The 21,074-nt window shown below is 46.4% G+C and overlaps 1 protein-coding gene across 1 annotated transcript in view; it reads right to left on the bottom strand.

The window, feature by feature from the left end:
• Nucleotides 1–622: 622 nt before the first annotated feature.
• The window catches only part of LOC123751758 (uncharacterized), a 29,194-nt gene continuing 8,742 nt past the window's right edge, over nt 623–21,074 (bottom strand). The window contains exons 2-3 of the mRNA XM_045733839.2: nt 16,246–16,330; nt 623–2,775 (exon numbers count right to left, since the gene is read on the bottom strand). Of these exons, the coding sequence (XP_045589795.2) occupies nt 1,883–2,775; nt 16,246–16,330 (978 nt within the window). The 3' untranslated portion in view covers nt 623–1,882. The remainder of the gene's footprint in view (nt 2,776–16,245; nt 16,331–21,074) is intronic.

The following is a 21,074-nucleotide window of genomic DNA, read 5'->3' as shown; positions in this document are numbered from 1 at the left end:
CATACAGCTGCGTGGAGGCTTGACCCATACAGCTGCGTGGAGGCTTGACCCATACAGCTGCGTGGAGGCTTGACCCATACAGCTGCGTGGAGGCTTGACCCATACAGCTGCGTGGAGGCTTGACCCATACAGCTGCGTGGAGGCTTGACCCATACAGCTGCGTGGAGGCTTGACCCATACAGCTGCGTGGAGGCTTGACCCATACAGCTGCGTGGAGGCTTGACCCATACAGCTGCGTGGAGGCTTGACCCATACAGCTGCGTGGAGGCTTGACCCATACAGCTGCGTGGAGGCTTGACCCATACAGCTGCGTGGAGGCTTGACCCATACAGCTGCGTGGAGGCTTGACCCATACAGCTGCGTGGAGGCTTGACCCATACAGCTGCGTGGAGGCTTGACCCATACAGCTTACGAAACTGTGAGTGGTCGTCGCAGCGTGAGTACACTCACTTCTCCACGAGTGTAGCCGGGTAATGGAAGGATGGATGTAACGGTCTCGCAGGCTTCTCTCACCAGCCACACTGCGCCTGGCAGAGGCGTAGTAGGCTTCGTCCTCTACCCACCTTTCTCCCAACACTTGAGCGGTACTTATAACTCTTGAGGGGTACATATAACCCTTGAGCAGTACATATAACCCTTGAGCGGTACATATAATCTCCTAAATCAATATAATCGACATATAATCGTCTCAATAAGGAGGAATGATAAATAAAGATCCAATTAAAACTGTACTTTCATTAAGGTAATCTACAGATCTTACATCTACTGTACATACACACACACACATGCACACACACATGTATACACACATGTATACACACACATACAACAGCTCTCTGCTGGTTACCAACATTGTCATGGGAGATGATTGACACTGGTCACCAGAGGACACGTGCGTGACACATACTTGACACATGCTCGACACACAGTCAGTAGCCACCCAAAATATGAACACTCCATATGTGACGCTCATTATAATCAAAAGACTCCATACTTGACACAGGGACTCCATACTTGACACAGGGACTCCATACTTGACACAGGGACTCCATACTTGACACAGGGACTCTAAGCTTGATACAGGGACTGACCATCCTCAAGAGATAAGAATGATCGGATCATTCTCACTGGACGAGCATTGGCTGCTAATGGTGGTCCTTATTAAAGCCCCTGGTGTCCCATACAGCCATTTGTGCCCCTTAGAGCCTGTGGCACCCCTTAGAGCCTGTGGCACCCCCTTAGGGTCTGTGGGACTTAGCGACTTGTAGCCGATGGCGCCTCTTGGAGCGGCGACTTAGAAATTATTTTAGAATTGTGCAAAATGGAGGTGTTCTTTGAAGATGGTGCTCGGAGGTGCAGATGATGCTGTATGGAGGCTGGGATTAAATCCTCGAGTTAATCTTATTGATGATCCGAGTTTCCTGGCACTCAGAGACGTCTCCTGGAACTCAGTGACATTTCCTGGAACTCAAAGACGTCTCCGAGGACTCAGATTTACCGAATATGATACTGAAGTTGAGTGTTGGAGATCTGTGTGGTTGGTGACGTTGGAGGATACTTGAGTACATCTGTGCTCTGACCTGTGCGGGGAATCAATGTTCGCTCCGCCGGCAGCTTCCAGAATCTCCATAAACAGTGAGAACTTCCAGTATCTCCATCAGCAGTGACTGTTTCCAGGACCTCCATCAAAATAGATAAAGTGTCTATACTGGCGGTGACAGCTTCCAGTATCACAAGACTTGGAATCATTATCTGCATTATATCATGAATCGTGTTATGACTCGTGACGTAGCGTGCAGTGTTGCAGCGCTCAGTGTTGCAGCGTGACCTGCTGTGTTGCGTCAGCAGTAATGTAGCGTGACCAGGGGCTGGAGGTCACGGCTCACCAGCAGACGCCCTCCGCCCTCAGGGAGGTCGGTCGTGCCAGCGACAACACTCTGGTCAGTTCTTGCGTCGCCTCCGCCGCGCTTCTGGAGGCGGAGGAGAGCGTCGTGGCCTCTGCGACGGACGTCGGAGGCACGAATGGTGAGGTGGAGGATGTCAGGGAGGTCGTAGGTGAGGTCAGGGACGCCAGGGATGTCAGGGAGGCCCGCAAGGGGTTAGTGGCCTGGGCTAGGAGAGAGGATGTGGGCAGGGATGGCGGAGGGAAGGGACAGACGGGTAGAAAAGGCAATAATCCAGGAAACTGCGCATGGTGGAGTCCTAGAGGCAGGAGCGGAGGGGCGTGACATTCCAGGCCCGGGATTCTGTCGCCTGGAAGGAGGTAGTCTGGAAGTCTGTGTGCTGGAGAGGTGATGGTGTTGTCTGTGCGGGTGAGCGCCGCCATGGGCGCCAGACACCGCAGAGACTGCGAGAACGATCCCAAACTGGAACCAAGCGGCGGCAGCGGGCCTTCCAGCCCTCGCTCGCGGATCATCTTCTTCGTCTTATATCGGTGGTTCTGGAACCAGATTTTGATCTGGGTGGGAGTGAGGTCCAGGAGGGAGGCCAGGTGCTCCCGCTCCGGCGCCGACAGGTAGCGCTGCTGGCGGAACCGTCGCTCCAGCTCGTACGTCTGCGCTTTGCTGAAGAGGATCCGCCGCTTCCTCTTGCGACCTGAGGCTTCCATGTCTTCTTCGGCGCAGTCGTCGACTTCGAGAGCTTCCATGTCTTCGTCGGGAGGGGTGAGGACGGCTGCGGCCTGCTCAGTGGAGTCTGCGGCGGCTTGCACAGCGCTCTGCGGCCCTGCGTCAGGGCTGGCGGGCACCTCGGGGGGAGAGTCATCGTCAACAGCATCTGCCGGAGGGAGAAAGAGAACACCTGGTTAGTCAGCCTCAACACAGTCGTTGTGCCGAATCATTTAACCTAATTTAGAGAAGCGCATAATCATCGCCCTATTGATGATAAGTCATCATATATGCACTCAGGCAGGCGCCATTGTCTCCCACGCTCCAAGTGTAAACAATTCATTCCATAATACACATCCCTAATAGCCCCGCTGGCTTCCCACTCTCACTATCAACAATAATGACGATTTAATCGTAAACAAAAAATATGAATATTAACGATTTGCGGCGTAAATTTTCGAGTCATGGTTGGGCCCGAGGAGTACAAAGAGGAGCCATCTGGCGGTGGGTGTGGCAGGTGGTGCCAGGGGCTGGCAGCCACCAGGTGGTGACGCCACCGCTGCTTTGGCGCCAAGGAGCGCTCTCAGCTCCGCCTGTAATTATTTTTGTATTTTTCAGCTAAGAAAATGTTGCCTAAAATGACCAAAACACTTTAGCGTCACTGTTTAAATATGTAAAATAAATAAATAAATAAATATATAAATATATATAAATATATATATATATATATAAATATATATATATATATATATATATATATATATATATATATATATATATATATATATATATATATATATATATATATGTCGTACCTAGTAGCCAGAACGCACTTCTCAGCCTACTATGCAAGGCCCGATTTGCCTAATAAGCCAAGTTTTCATGAATTAATTGTTTTTCGACTACCTAACCTACCTAACCTAACCTAACTTTTTCGGCTACCTAACCTAACCTAACCTATAAAGATTGGTTAGGTTAGGTTAGGTAGGGTTGGTTAGGTTTGGTCATATATCTACGTTAATTTTAACTCCAATAAAAAAAATTAACCTCGTACATAATGAAATGGGTAGCTTTATCATTTCATAAGAAAAAAATTAGAGAAAATATATTAATTCATGAAAACTTGGCTTATTAGGCAAATCGGGCCTTGCATAGTAGGCTGAGAAGTGCGTTCTGGCTACTAGGTACGACATATATATATATATATATATATATATATATATATATATATATATATATATATATATATATATATATATATATATATATACGGATTATGTCTTTCATTATTCGTTCTTTTTAATGTTCACTGTGCATGGTTGATTTGTAATACGAACATCCTTCCAGCAATCCGTAAAGGAGTAAAAAGTACAATTCCTAACCAAAACATAGACTTAATCAAATACTATAAAACCAAGAAGACTACCGACCTCCTTATTAAAACCAGCCTGAAGCCGATGGAGAACCCTTTATAGCAGTCAAGCGTTGTATACATGTACACTTGCCCCCACGATTGAACCCCCCTTAGATTGAACCTTCAATCTAAGTACATAGGTATGACGTCGACCAAGCTGACGAGGCTTTTGACATGCCATCTTCAATCCGGTGTCCCCGCAAAAAATCACATGAGACAAGCCCATGACATCACCCTAACAAGAGAAATGTTGAATAAAAACTCTTGTATAATAGACAAAGCCCAAGATGTAAGATGATTACAAATTCTTGAGGCAATTCACATAAGAATAGAACAACCTACCATGAACACCCAAACTACGGAACTATTCACTCTACCCACCATGAGAGTAAGAACACGACGGGAAGGTGAAGATGCCAACATAGAAGACACTGCCCAACATGCCACGTCCACTACACCTGATTAATCTTTGTGGATCGAACATTTATGGCCTTTTTCTTTAAAGGCCTATAACACTTTAGGTTCGAAACTTTGTATAATTTTATAATATATATATATATATATATATATATAATATATATATATATATATATATATATATATATATATATATATATATATATATATATATATATATATATATGTCGTACCTAGTAGCCAGAACGCACTTCTCAGCCAACTATGCAAGGCCCGATTTGCCTAATAAGCCAAGTTTTCATGAATTAATGTTTTTTCGACAACCTAACCTAACTTTTTCAGCTACCTAACCTATAAAGATAGGTTAGGTTAGGTTAGGTAGGGTTGGTTAGGTTCGGTCATATATCAACGTTAATTTTAACTCAAATAAAAAAATTGACCTCATACATAATGAAATGGGTAGCTTTATCATTTCATAAGAAAAAAATTAGAGAAAATATAGTAATTCAGGAAAACTTGGCTTATTAGGCAAATCGGGCCTTGCATAGTAGGCTGAGAAGTGCGTTCTGGCTACTAGGTACGACATATATGTATATATATATGTCTAATATATATGTATATTTATATATATATATAATATAGTGATGGACGTTGTGAAGGTCTCCGAAGTTCATCAACTGTTTATTAACTTTAAACTAAGCTGCCGTGAGTACTCCAAGCTGCACACGGGCTTAATCCTGGGTGAATGTGTCAGTGATTGACGAGTGGTGGTGCATCAGGAGAGGAGCATCCTGCCACAGCATCCTGCCACAGCATCCTGCCACAGCAGCCTCCCACAGCATCCTCCCACAGCATCCTGCCACAGCATCCTGCCACAGCAGTCTGCCACAGCATCCTGCCACAGCATCCTGCCACAGCAGTCTGCCACAGCATCCTGCCACAGCATCCTGCCACAGCATCCTGCCACAGCATCTTCCCACAGCATCCTGCCACAGCATCCTCCCACAGCATCCTGCCACAGCATCCTGCCACAGCATCCTGTCACAGCATCTTCCCACAGCATCCTGCCACAGCATCCTCCCACAGCAGCCTCCTACAGCATCTTGTCACAGCATCTTCCCACAGCATCCTGCCATAGCATCCTCCCACAGCAGCCTCCTACAGCATCTTGTCACAGCATCTTCCCACAGCATCCTGCCACAGCATCCTCCCACAGCAACGCAAGTTTTCCTACGTTATAAACCACACCTGCTCCTATATGTGTCCTGCAACGACACATGTGTATCCGTTCCAACACCTGATATATGAGGTTCTCGCTTCCCGGGCGTGACAGAAGCGATTGGGCACGTTTCATCTCACCTAATGCCTCTGTTCACCTAGCAGTAAATAGGTACCCGGGGGTTAGGCAACTGTTGTGGGGGTTGCATCCTGTGGGGGGGTCAGTTGTCGACTTTTTTTTAGGGGGGGAGAAGCGTCGATATGAGCCTAAAGCACATATATATACACACACACACACACACAGGCTGCCTGTCCCGGACCACGGAATAAAATTAGTCGCTGAGTTGTATAAGTCATGTTTTGAGTGTTCATACAGCAGCGATGTATTTAGTGCCTCCGTTAGATAAGATGTCTTGATAGACCTCAGCGTTAGATAAGACGTCTTGGTACACCTCAGCGTTAGATAAGACGTCTTGATAGACCTCAGCGTTAGATAAGGCGTCTTGATAGACCTCAGCGTTAGTTAAGACGTCTTGGAAGACCTCAGCGTTAGATAAGACGTTTTGGAAGACCTCAGCGTTAGATAAGACGTCTTGGAAGACCTCTGCGTTAGATAAGACGTCTTGGAAGACCTCAGCGTTAGATAAGACGTCTTGGTAGACCTCAGCGTTAGATAAGACGTCTTGGAAGACCTCAGCGTTAGATAAGACGTTTTGGAAGACATCAGCGTTAGATAAGACGTCTTGGAAGACCTCAGCGTTAGATAAGACGTCTTGGAAGACCTCAGCGTTAGATAAGACGTCTTGGAAGACCTCAGCGCGGGCCGGAAACTTGTCGTCGTCGCCCCCGTAGATAAATTAGTTTTATAAGATTCGTTAATGATTGATTAATCATTTTAATAAGATTTTAATTAATGAGAATAATTTTTAATAAGATTCATCACGCCGTGTTCTGTCTCTGGAGTAAACTTGGTTGGTGACCACGTACGCACTATACGCCAACCTCAGGGATTACATCTCTTGCAGTTAATGATTGTTAAAGATTGTTAACAACCTAAGATTGTTATACGATTTGGCTGGGTCGTATTGCGGGGAATATTAGGATTATGGACCTGCCGGAAGCGCTACGTAAACCGCTGTACAGGAATGTAAGGACTCTTGTATACATAGATAAATACAAGTAAATGAATGAAGCTGTCTGCCCACACTGCCCTTGGGATACCTGATCAACCAGGCTGTGACTCATACGTCAGGCTGCGTGCAGCCGCGTCTAACAGCCTGGTTGATCAGTCCAGCAACCAGGAGGCCTGGTCGACGACCGGGCCGCGGGGACACTAAGCCCCGGAAGCACCTCTAGGTAGGGTGCTGTTGGTTGGGTAACGAGCGGGGTGGTGGTTGGGGCATGACCAGAGGCCAGTTACGTGGTGGTGGAGGGAACTACTCACCAGCCTCCATGGTGGAGGGAACTACTCACCAGCCTCCATCTCATAACAAACATTAAATGAACTGAACCTCACAAGGGAATCAGAGAAGACATGACCACCATATACAAGATACCAAGGTGTGACGACAAGACAGACAGAGGCATAGAAACGCCCACAATGAGGGGCATAAACATCCCAATGGGTCCATGAGACATAAAAGCCATTGTTCTCCCTGGTAAGTGCCGGGGGGGAGGGCCAATCACAGGTGAGATGGCACCCAAGGGAGCCCCAAGAGTTAACGCTCACCCGTCGACTGAAGAGTGAGAGCCGTGGGCCAAGAGCTGGGACTCAACCAACCGGCTAGCTTTCACAGTTAGGTGTAGACACACACGCCGCCCTCAGAACCAATATAAACCAATCATCAGGACCCATTAAACCAGCCGGATACCTGTAAACTGTGGCTTACACGAGGCCCCTCTCCCTCACTCCCTCTCTCTCTCCCTCTCTCCCTCTCTCCCTCACTCCCTCTCTCTCTCCCTCTCTCTCCCTCTCTCCCTCCCTACTTCCCTACTTCCCTCTCTCTCTCTCACTCGAACCTCGCCATTTGAAATGCAAATTTTTCCCAGTGAACGAGCAGACCAGGCTCCTCCCTCCCCCCCCCCCTCCCCCCACTCTCTCTCTCTCTCTCTCTCTCTCTCTCTCTCTCTCTCTCTCTCTCTCTCTCTCTCTCTCTCTCTCTCTCTCTCTCTCTCCTCTCTCTCTCTCTCTCTCAGCGCCCCTTACTCCCAGGGGTGCACGTCCCCAGTCAATCACACCAGCGGTGCAGGCAGGGTGGTAGAGGTGTTTGTGTGTGTTTAGTGTGTGTTTGTGGGGGCCAGCCTCCTCCTCCCTCATCACGCCCTCATCACGCCCTCATCACGCCCTCATCACGCCCTCATCACGCCCTCATCACCACTCGTGCTCCTGCAGGTGGTGTCAGCAGTAAGGACGGGACGGGCTGTTTTGTTTTAGTGTTGAGTAAACTCTGTTGTCTAGATTCGATTTGGTGTTCGCCATGAGGCCTATTTAGGCCTATCGACCTGTAAAGTGTCATTAAGGCCTATCAACTACTGGCGGAAATTTAAGGTCACCTCAAAGGTTCACTGACCCACCAGCAAGTATACTTTAGTCCTGAACATTGTCCATGGTTGAAGTATACTTGGAGAATGTATATACACCAAGCAGCAGCAGCAGCAGGGTACACCTCACTGTGTATATACACCAAGCAGCAGCAGCAGCAGCAGCAGGGTACACCTCACTGTGTATATACACCAAGCAGCAGCAGCAGCAGCAGCAGGGTACACCTCACTGTGTATATACACCAAGCAGCAGCAGCAGCAGGGTGGCTAACAGGACAAGCCACTCCATGACGACCCATCGCCCATTAATCTCTCCAGCTTCTCCAGCTGTCCCAGCGCCTCAGACTAGATCTACGTTTCCGGTCTTCAAAGTGCAGCACACGGAAGGTAAGTCTTCCTACGCAACTGTAGTGGACCTGGAAAAAGAGTACCCCCAGCTCCAGGTCAGAGCAAAACCTAATCTCAAAGGAGAATACATTCTGAGGCCTAAAGACGAGTCGGCCGCTACGATTCTAAAAAATTACGCAAAATGTGAGGAACTGAAACCAGAGGATAAAATAAGTAAAGTCATTGTCCTCCACTATCCCTTGCATATGGCCCTTGGCCATCTCGAAAAGCTGAACTATGTGGTGTCAGCAGAGAGATGCCAAGTACGAACCACAAAACAGGAAACCCGTCAAGTCCTCACAGTAAGAGGACGGATCCCGGAGAAACTTGACCTTGGAATCTGGGGGGTGTTCCAACACAGGCCTTACACCCCAGAACCCCTAAGATGCTTTAGATGTCAGAGATTTGGGCATCACAAAGATGGCTGCCAACGCCCAGTGAGGTGCGGAGTCTGCAGCCAGCCCCATGATACAAAAACATGTATTGATAAATTCAAGGCAAACCACCCTGTTCAGGCAAAATGCCCAAATTGTTCCAAGGCACATCATGCCTGGAACTTGAAATGCCCTGAAAGGCTCAAAAGGCTTCAAACGAACCCCACCACGCCCACAGCGGAGCCGAAAACCCCCACCAAAACGAATACCAGCTCCCATGCCCACTAAAACCGCGTGGGGTCTACCCATTCAGGAAGAGGGGGCACACGGCCCTTCACCATCGGCCATGGTGAAGGGTGAGAAGACAGTACAGGGCAAAAAGAAAGATGGAGGACACAAGAATCATGTTCAAAGCAGTCGGCCTCCCATTTCATCCAGCAAGCACACTGGGGCCAATAGAAGTAGCAATTCCAGTGCCAAAGTTACCACCGAGAAGGGTCTAAAAGCCACTAGGCCCTCAACCTGCACAACATTAAATAGTGCTCCCACTGAACTGGACGCTCTCTGGCCAATGCTCAAAACTTTGGTCACTGAGTTGATCGAAAGTCTGCTGTCTTCACATGGAATCAAGCAAACCACAGAGACTCGGAAGACAATTGAGCACAAGCTCAAAAAATTCGAAGATGTAATATCCACACCGTCAAGACAGCAGGGCAGGAGACACCCCCATAAAAAGCAGATAGAGTCCAGCTCGTCGGAAAGCGACATTGATGAGGCAATTTCAGGACCACTAAGAACCTATACCCCAATTGCAACTTCCATGGCGTGTTCATCAGACTCCATGGATACCACGGAATTATCAGCACATTCCAAGAACCTAGAATTCTAAAGATCCTGCAATGGAATGCGCAAGGACTGTGCACTTAATTGCAACACTTGCAATGCATAGCAGCAACCAAAGGCATAGACATCCTGATACTACAGGAGAGCTTGCTTCGAGCCGGATTAGAACCTAAAATCTCAGGCTATCGAGGCTTCTTCCTTCCATGGATCAATGGGCAATCCAGGGGATGTGCAATCTATGTAAAATGTGACCTGATCTCCAAATCCATAACCAGCCCACCCAATTGTGGAGCAGGGACAGAGGTAATGGGAGTCACCATTGAGCTAAGACACGACAAACTTGAAGTGTTCAATGTGTACAGGTCTCCACAAGCCGAAATCTCTCTGTGGATCTCTCTGTGTTATTTGGACACGCGACAACAATAAACACAATCATTTGTGGAGATTTTAATGCCCATCATCGATTGGCACTGGGCTCGAACAAAACAAATGAAGCCGGCATTCACATTACACATCTACTGGACCAGCTTCCAGAAATACAAATCCTAAACAAGAATGAACCTACCCACATCCAAGGAGGCAGATTAGACCTAACCTTCGTTTCAGCCTCCCTAAGAGATGCAGCAACATGGTCAGTTGAGCCCACACTCACAAGCGACCACTATGGGGTCCAAATTGATCTTCAGTTAGACCTACCCACCCCACCTCCGCCTCCATCTGAAGCCTGGAACTTTGCTTTAGCAAACTGGGACCGATTTCAAAACCTCATTTCAGAGTGGCAAAGAAACTATGATCTTCCCGAAGACATTAATCAGGCAAAACAATTTGTCAAAGCGATTCAAAGTGCAGCCAACCACTCAATCCCACTGAAAAAACAGTCCACCGGACACCATAAAGATCATTGGTACTATTGCGAACGTGTCAAAGAACTCAACCATAGACTCACTAGAACAAGAAAGCTATACAAAAAGCAGCCAAGTGACCGCAACAGGATCTTACTTTGTGAGGTCAAGGAGCATGTACATCGAGAGACCAGACAAATAAAAGAACAAAAGTGGCTGGAATGGTGTTCACACCTGAATGAACACACCTCTCTCGGGGAGATGTGGCAGCAAATTCACCGGGCCAAAGGGAATAAAACACCTAAAGCTCCACACCCCAAGGATCCTCAACAGGAAGCCGAAGTACTGTCAACCAGGTTTGCAGAGAGAGCAGCCAGCAATCAACTTCCACCAGATGTATTAACAGTACAGACCGGACTAGAGGAAGAAAGGTGGCACAGAATCCTTACAGCATGTGAAGAAGTCTCTGACACTAATGCCCCCTTCACACTGGATGAGCTCAATCGGGCTAAGAAAAACTCCAAGGATACATCTCCTGGAGCCGACAAAATAACCTATAAAATGATTAGAAACCTCGACCCAGAGGGAGACGCTGCATACCTAAGGTTAATTAATTTAGCCTGGACTTCTCAAACTAGACCTTCTGCTTGGAATAGAGCAGACATAGTGCCGATCCCAAAACCCAAAGATCCAGCTAATCCCAGGCCCATCTCTCTCCAAAGCTGTGCAGCCAAGACGGCTGACAGAATGGCACTCAACAGACTGGAGTGGAAAATGCCTAAACTGCACCATGATATGTATGCCTATAGAAGAGGGGTTGGCACAGTGGAATGTATTACAACTCTGTTAGCCCACTTGATTGACAGACCAGGAATGCTGATATTCCTGGACCTCGAAAAAGCCTTTGAACTGGCTAGCACCCCAGCTATTCTCTGCTGCCTCATTGACAAAGAGGTCAGAGGCAACCTGCTCTCCTGGACCAAAAACTGTCTCATAAACAGAGAAGCAAGAGTAAAACTTCATGGCACAGTCTCTGAGTACAAAAGACATGAAAATGGTACACCGCAAGGAGGTATTCTCAGCCCTCTTCTCTTCAACTGTTTAATGGAAAGAATAATGAGGTTGAAACTCCCACATCACTGCAGGCTGCTAAACTACGCGGACGACTTTGTCATCATCATAAAAGGAAGGGATGCGGCGTGCTTTGCACCCAAATGCTTAGACTGCATCAGTAAAGAGGCAAAACAGATTGGGATCAAACTCAACCCCTCAAAGTCAAAGGCCATGCCAATAAAAATAGCGAAGCCCAACATCCAACTCACAGTACAGGGTTAACCAATAGAATGGGTCGACACCTATCAGTATCTAGGAATCATCCTGGACACACACATGAATTTTAATGCTGAGGTCACATACTTGAGAGAGCGAACTGCGGCCCGGACGGCAATCCTCAGGTCGCTAACCTCCCTTTCTGGAGGAGCCAATCTGCAAGTCCTTCGCACATACTATGTACAGGCAGTCAGATCAGTGATCGATTATGCCGCACCTGCACTCACAAATCTATCACACCAACAGTAGAAAAGCTTGAAGTTGCCCAAAACAATGCTATGAGAGCTGCACTGGGAGCCCCCATGTGGACCAGGCTTGAAACTCTTAGACTGGAGACGGGTTTGCCCTCTCTACAAGAAAGAATATCACAAAGGACAGCTACAATTATCAGTAAGATAATTATTTCTTCTGATCCAATCCCAGTACGGCAGGCCTTGGTGGTTGGACTAGGCCAAAACAATGGAAACTCTTGGGTTGCAAGAGCAGGAAAAGTCCTAAACAGACTACATTTAAAAAACATGATTCTTGATAGAGAGGGTGATCATCCACACCCAAATTACACTCCTTCCCCACCGTGGGAAGAGCCTACTTTCAAAATAGTAATAGAAAGTCTCCCAATGAAAAAGGCTGCCTATGATCCGACAATCCTAAGGCGCATAATAGAAGAGCAAATGTATAGCATAGCAGTAGCAGGAGCCACCCACATCTTCACAGACGGATCGGTGGACACAGAATATGAGAGTGCTGGCGCTGCTCTTTGCACGACCAGCGTACAGGCATATTGGAGACTGGGAGGACTAGTATCATCAACCCAAACTGAGCTGTTCGCCATACAACAGGCATTCGCATATGTGATTGCATAAAACACAAAATGCAATCATACACACAGACTCAAAAGCTGCACTTCAAATACTAGGACAAAAACAGTGGAAAGATAATGTGGAAATAATTACCACCATTTTGTATCTTGGAGCAGTCGCTAAAGGCAAAGGACTCAACATAACTTTAAACTGGATCCCAGCCCATGTTGGAATCCCATTAAATGAAAAAGCCGATGCAATTGCTAAATTGGCAACTCGTCATCCAGTGATACAAAAAACAATTCAACCCAGCCTAGAGAACAACCCAGCCTAGAGAACAACCCAGCCTAGAGAACAACCCAGCCTAGAGAACAACCCAGCCTAGAGAACAACCCAGCCTAGAGAACAACCCAGCCTAGAGAACAACCCAGCCTAGAGAACATAAAAAACATCATCACCAAAAAACTCTCACATCTCAACAAAGCCTACCTGCACCAGAGAATAGCTGAAGGTTCGCCATCTGCAACATGGTATCTTCAGGCAACCAAATTAGAAAGGTTAAATATCCCAAAAGGAATCCACAGGGAAATAGCAGTTAGGCTATATAGACTACGTCTAGGTTACAGATGCAACTGGGAGATTGGTGAACCCCGACAGAGAGAGTGCATCTTCTGCCAAACTGTCACAGAAAAGCCATTACTTCACTATCTACTGGAATGTGAAGCAACCAATGACCTTAGAAGAGCTTTAAGAGTTCCTGAATCATGCAGTGGCCACCCTGAAGCCATCAACACAGCCACTCTCCTGGTCAACAAAGGTGTTCAGCAGTTGGACACCCTCATAAAGACTGTGAAGCAGTATCCTCCCCCACGATAACAGCTTGATGGTTAAATGCAACCTCAGAATACTGAGAGAAAAAAATTGTACCACTTACGGGCTATTCATGCCCGTGCCACCTCTTGGGTGGCTTAATCTTTATCAATCAATCAATCAGCAGCAGGGTACACCTCACTGTGTATATACACCCTGGAAGATGTGTACACATATTCTACACTATAGTTTCATTAACACCGTTGATGAGCAAGAGTCATGTGGCCTACACAAGGGAGAGCTGGTGTGGGTCTTGCCTAACCTGTCATCTCTTGTTTACCAATTTTTTCCCTCACTTTTCTGCCTTTTCCGCATATTTTCTCATAAGTTTGCATTTTCTGGGGTTAAACTCTAAAAGCCATTTAGGTATAGCAGCTGTTGTATAGCGTGTTTAGGTCACCCACCACGCCGCCCCTGAGCCGCCAGCTCTAGTCACTATCTACCTTGCTAACTTCTACATACTGACTTGAAATAACTTACTACTTCCTTAAGTAAAGCTTGATCATATGCTAAGATTAACACTGTTTACTGATCCCTGTGTTACACTGCTCCTTATCTAGCTACGGTCCTCGCAACAGTCTAGGTTACCATTCATAAGGCAGCTACAAAACCTGTTACGAAACCTGTATATCTTTCGTTAATCATGGTCGCGTTTACAGCAGTCTAGGGCTGTCAGCCCTCGAGACAAGCCTAAGGTAACATATACATACACAGGCTTCCTGTCCCTCCGACAAGGAAACTCGTACGAAATAAAAACGCCGCGTTGTGTATTATTTGGGGGTCACTATATCAGCGCCCCGACGCTGACCACCGAGTCTCTGTAAGACTTTTAAGTGGCAGTTTAAGGGAGAACGGGTTGTTGACACCCGCTTGTTTAAAGGCTCTAACAACCTGCTTCAAGACAGCACATTCTGCCCCCCCCCCTCCCCCAGGGGGCGCTGAGGTGTGAGGTAAGGCTGCCGCTGAGACAGAAGCAGACTCTCAGTGCTGAGTCTTTTTTCACATTTTTATTTCCATTTTCTTTTTTTCATTTTTTTTTCACACTACAGACACACCAGGAAGCAGCCCGTGACAGCTGACTAACTCCCGGGTACCTATTTTACTGTTAGGTAACAAGGGCATTCAGGGTGAAAGAAACTATGCCCAATGTTTCTCGCCGGCGCCCAGGATCAAACCCGGGACCACAGGATCACGTGTCCAGCGTGCTGTCCGCTCGGCCCCGTTGAGTGGGGGGGGGGGGAGGCTTACTGCCTTACAGGTGTGAGGGGAGGCATACTGCCTAACAGGTGTGGGAGAGGCTTACTGCCTTACAGGTGTGGGGGGACGCATACTGCCTAACAGGTGTGGGAGAGGCTTACTGCCTTACAGGTGTGGGGGGAGGCTTACTGCCTTACAGGTGTGGGGGGAGGCATACTGCCTTACAGGTGTGGGGGGAGGCATACTGCCTTACAGGTGTGGGGGGAGGCATACTGCCTTACAGGTGTGGGGGGAGGCATACTGCCTTACAGGTGTGGGGGGAGGCATACTGCCTTACAGGTGTGGGGGGAGGCATACTGCCTTACAGGTGTGGGGGGAGGCATACTGCCTTACAGGTGTGGGGGGACGCATACTGCCTTACAGGTGTGGGGGGAGGCATACTGCCTTACAGGTGTGGGGGGAGGCATACTGCCTAACAGGAGTGGGGGAGGCTTACTGCCTTACAGGTGTGGGGGGAGGCATACTGCCTTACAGGTGTGGGGGGAGGCATACTGCCTAACAGGTGTGGGGGAGGCTTACTGCCTTACAGGTGTGGGGGGAGGCATACTGCCTAACAGGTGTGGGAGAGGCTTACTGCCTAACAGGTGTGGGGGGAGACTAACTGCCTTACAGGTGTGTGTGTGGGGGGAGGGAAACTAACTGCCTTACAGGTGTGCGGGGGAGACTTACTGCCTTACAGGTGTGTGGGGGAGGAAACTTACTGCCTTACAGGTGTGGGAGGAGACTTACTGCCTTACAGGTGTGGAGGGAGACTTACTGACTTACAGGTGTGTGTGGGGGGAGACTTACTGCCTTACAGGTGTGTGGGGGGACGCTTATTGCCTTACAGGTGTGTTGGGAGACTAACTGCCTTACAGGTGTGTGGGGGGACGCTTACTGCCTTACAGGTGTGTGGGGAGACTAACTGCCTTACAGGTGTGTGGGGGGACGCTTACTGCCTTACAGGTGTGTGGGGAGACTAACTGCCTTACAGGTGTGTGGGGGGAGACTTACTGCCTTACAGGTGTGTGGGGGACGCTTACTGCCTTACAGGTGTGTGGGGGGAGACTTACTGCCTTACAGGTGTGTGGGGGACGCTTACTGCCTTACAGGTGTGTTGGGGACGCTTACTGCCTTACTGGTGTGTGGGGGTTAGATTAACTACCTTACAGGTGTGTGGAGGGACACTTGCTACCTTACAGGTGTGTGGGGGGAGATTAACTACCTTACAGGTGTGTGGAGGGACACTTGCTACCTTACAGGTGTGTGGAGGGAGATTAACTACCTTACAGGTGTGTGGGGGGACTTACCAGGGCAGGTGTGTGTGGGAGACTTACTGACTTACAGGTGTGTGTGGGGGGGACTTACCAGGGCAGGTGGTGGGGGCATCGTGCAGCTGGAGCAGGTCCCTGACGGTGAAGCCCCGTGCTGGTGCTCCTCGCTTCTCCTGCACCTGTGGTGGCAGATGAAACATTCCTTGAGTTACTCCGCTTCCTTGACACCGTGCAGGTGTGTGTGTGTGTTGTGTGGTGTGTGTGTGTGTGTGTGTGTGTGTGTGTGTGTGTGTGTGTGTGTGTGTGTGTGTGTGTGTGTGTGTGTTGTGTGTGTGTGTGGTGTGTGTGTGTGTTGTGTGTGTGTGTGTTGTGTGGGTGTGTGTGTTGTGTGGGTGTGTGTTGTGTGTGTGTTGTGTGTGTGTGTGTGTGTGTTGTGTGTGTGTTTGTGTGTGTGTGTGTGTGTGTTTGTGTGTGTGTGTTGTGTGTGTGTGTGTGTGTGTGTGTGTGTGTGTGTTGTGTGTGTGTGTGTGTTGTGTGTGTGTGTGTGTGTTGTGTGTGTGTGTGTGTGTGTTGTGTGTGTGTGTGTGTTGTGTGTGTGTTGTGTTTGTGTGTGTGTTGTGTTTGTGTGTGTGTTGTGTTTGTGTGTGTGTTGTGTTTGTGTGTGTGTTGTGTGTGTGTGTGTTGTGTGTGTTTTGTGTGTGTGTGTGTGTGTGTGTTGTGTGTGTGTTGTGTGTTGTGTGTGTGTGTGTGTGTGTGTGGAGAGAGGACAACACTGTATGTGAAAATGTTGTGGTGAGATGGTGTATATATGTTATAATAACTATTTTTATATGCTGTATATTTTTAAACAAAATATGCTGGTTGCGATAATTTTTAAAAACAAAAACTATATATATATATATATATATATATATATATATATATATATATATATATATATATATATATATAATGTTGCTAAATATGACCGAAAAAGTAAGATTAATAATTCTAACACGAATTTTCTCAATATTTCTTATGTTTCTTTTTACTGTCGATGGTAATTGAAAAATCCATTCTCCAAAATTCATTTTTATTTCTAGTCTGACGCGACACTTGAACGTGTTTCGTAATAACGTATTACATTTTCAAAGACTTTAGTTTACACACGACCGTGCTCTCAGCCACAGCTGAGGATGGAAGCAAGTTGATGAAGAACTCTGTAGGGTAAGGCAGGTCCTATTTAACAACGGCTTCTCCAATGGTTTCGTGGAAGACATCATAAGAAGGAAGGTGAAACGCCATGCAACCTCTGAAGAGACAACTAACACAACACCTATACCCCCTATTAGACTATTTTACAGGAACTTCTTTTCCACAGCTCATAAAACGGAGGAAAGGGTCCTGAAAGATATTGTTAATAGAAACGTTATCCCTACAGACAAAAATCAGAAGATACAATTGACCATTTACTATGAAACCAAAAAAAAAAAAAAAAAAGGCCAGCCTACTCATGAGAAACTCTCCAGACACAAAGCAGAACGCTTTAAAAGAGACCAACGTCGTCTATGCCTTCAAATGCCCACTTGGGGACTGTAAGCCCCAAAGAACTCAGTATATAGGCAAGACAACAACATCTCTTTCCAGGCGATTAACGATGCATAAGCAACAGGGCTCCATTAAGGAACATATAATCTGTTCCCACAACCAAACCATTACCAGAGAAGTCTTAACAAACAACACAGAAATCATCGATAGATACAGCGATAGAAGGCAGCTTGACATCTGCGAGGCACTACACATCAAGAAGTCAACACCAGCAATCAACAGCCAATTAATGCACAACTATATTCTACCCACTTCAAGACTCCGCTCCAATATAGAAGCATCAAGAGGAAGTATGGGCCAATAGGCCCTTTGCAGTTACTTCCATTCTTCCCTTTCACTTATCCAATTTATACCCATTGAACCGTGTTCTGTCTTGTGTTGGTCAAAATTTTGTTCACCTCATCCAAAACTGTTTCAACATATCACCTCACCCAAATGCGAGTATATAAGACAAGCTGTTTAGCGTTAGATATGCCCTGAAGGAGGCAATAAACTATACAATTGAGAATAATTTACATGATATCATCATTCATACAGACTCTAAAACTTCGCTCCAGGCATCGTTATCCAGTCAGCACAGAGATAATATACAACTCATCACAGAAATCCAACATATAGGAAAAGAAGCCCATAATCGAGGGCTGTCAATCACCCTAAATTAGATATTAAGTCACATTGACATAGATGGTAATGAAAAGGCAGACTAACTAGCAAAAACTGCCACTGCTCTACCTGTTGTACAGGTTCAAATACCTCCAAGTTTCTCACAGATAAAGAAGTAAATCAAGAAGAAAATATTCTCAACTATCAAAAGTCGCCACAGAGCCAAAGTAGCGGAAGGAAGATCCACTGCGATATGGCACGAACAAGCCACTGGTTACTCCTCTTTCAAGCCTGGCAAAAATATATCCAGAGACATTGCAGTAGCCACACACAGACACAGACTTGGGTACAAGTGCTGCTGGGAGGTAATAAACCCAATAGTTAAAGAATGTCATGTCTGTGGAACAGAAGCAGAGGCGCCACTATTGCACTACTTACTGGAATGTGAAGCTTCTGAAGCCCTGCGCATCAAACTTAACATTAATCCAACGACAGCAGCTGCAGTAGGTGCACATTCCACCGCGACTACAATGATTAGAAAAGCTGTTGAGGAATGGGACTCATTAGTGAGCATCCGCCACCAAGATAATGTTAATAAAACAAGATTAAAACCAGTGCACTAAAACAGAAGCGATAAATAAGCAGGGAAAAAGGAGAAGTCCTCTCCTCCATTTTAAACTTAGACCCAAATATCACAGGAAAAAGGTTATCATGTATAACCAAACTCAATTACGGGCTCACCATAGCCCGTGCTACATGGACACTTCGTCCTGAGTAGCTAAATCTTTAACAACAACAACAACAGCGTTAGAATTAGTACAACTCTGTTAAGTGTTTTCAGGTTACAGGTGTGTGTGTGTAAACCAAAGACTTTGAAAATGTAATAAGTTATTACGAAACGCGTTCAAGCGTCGCGTCAGACTAGAAATTAATATGAATTTTGGAGAACTGATTTTTCAATTACCATCGACAGTAAAAAGAAACATAAGAAATATTGAGAAAATTCGTGTTAGAATTATTAATCTTACTTTTTCGGTCATATTTAATAAAATATGTCTACAGGAAAGACTGCTACCAAAAAATATACTAATATATATATATATATATATATATATATATATATATATATATATATATATATATAATATCGAGAGAGAGATAATGTGCTATATATAGATGATATTATTTAAGTATATTATTTAAGACATTCTTCCATAACACACACCTGGAAGGAGATTCTGTTATTATAATGTATTTTAAAGTGTGTCAGCGGCCATTTTGGGTAACCACCAGTGTTCTGGAGGACCTAACATAGCGACCATATACGCCAGTTTACGCAGCTGTTCCCTGGAAAAATCGCGTACTGGAATGGATGTAGAAAAACAAAAAATGTACCAATTCTTAGCAAAGGCTAAAGTGGCCTTGCTTTCGCTGCTACGGGTGTGTTTGTGCGTTGGTGGGGGTTATCTTGAGGTTATCTTGAGATGATTTCGGGGCTTTTAGTGTCCCCGCGGCCCGGTCCTCGACGAGGCCTCCACCCCCAGGAAGCAGCCCGTGACAGCTGACTAACACCCAGGTACCTGTTTTACTGCTAGGTAACAGCGCGAATTGGCGAAGTGAAATTGATTTGGCGAAGTGAGATTGAATTAGAGAAATATGAATTTGAAACGACCGTTAAATGTAATAAATTGTATTAATATTAACTATAATATTGTTATATTTACTGCTCTGGTATTTAGAATAAGGAAAACAACATTTTTTTGCGTCACAATATTTATAATAGGCATTTCAGTTGTTGCAAACTTTGAAGACAACATTTTGGTGTCATTCATCATTCATTGGCAAGTTGTTTGCGCGGTTGAAGTGCCTGTTTGTGTCGGCACTAAATGGTGTCGCAACGAGTGTCATAAATTGGCGAAATTTGGATGATATGAGATCATTTACCCCTGTGGGATTTACTTCTCTGGGATTTACTTCTCTGGGATTTACCCTGTGGGATTTACTTCTCTGGGATTTACCCCTGTGGGATTTACTTCTCTGGGATTTACCCCTGTGGGATTTACTTCTCTGGGATTTACCCCTGTGGGATTTACTTCTCTGGGATTTACCCCTGTGGGATTTACTTTTCTGGGATTTACCCCTGTGGGATTTACCCCTGTGGGATTTACTTCTCTGGGATTTACCCCTGTGGGATTTACTTCTCTGGGATTTACCCCTGTGGGATTTACTTCTCTGGGATTTACCCCTGTGGGATTTACTTCTCTGGGATTTACCCCTGTGGGATTTACTTCTCTGGGATTTACTTTTGATTCCTCCTGTGAAGTGTGGTTTACCCTAAAGCAATAGAGAGTTAAGCCGCTAAGTGTGTGTGTGTATTTGGTGTTTTATGACTGTATAATTTTGTATTTTGTGACTGTATAAAATACACACAACCCCGCCAGCCCAGCCTCCTGAGGTGAGAGTACTCAGAGTACCTGTGTGCCCCAGAGTACCTGTGTGCCCCCGAGTACCTGTGTGCCCCCGAGTACCTGTGTGCCCCCGAGTACCTGTGTGCACCAGAGTACCTGTGTGCCCCCGAGTACCTGTGTGCCCCCGAGTACCTGTGTGCCCCAGAGTACCTGTGTGCACCAGAGTACCTGTGTGCACCAGAGTACCTGTGTGCCCCAGAGTACCTGTGTGCCCCAGAGTACCTGTGTGCACCAGAGTACCTGTGTGCCCCAGAGTACCTGTGTG

Source organism: Procambarus clarkii, chromosome 45, assembly GCF_040958095.1.
Source record: "Procambarus clarkii isolate CNS0578487 chromosome 45, FALCON_Pclarkii_2.0, whole genome shotgun sequence".
NCBI classification, from domain to species: Eukaryota; Metazoa; Arthropoda; class Malacostraca; order Decapoda; family Cambaridae; genus Procambarus; species Procambarus clarkii.
This window is presented reverse-complemented; position numbering and strand designations above follow the sequence as displayed.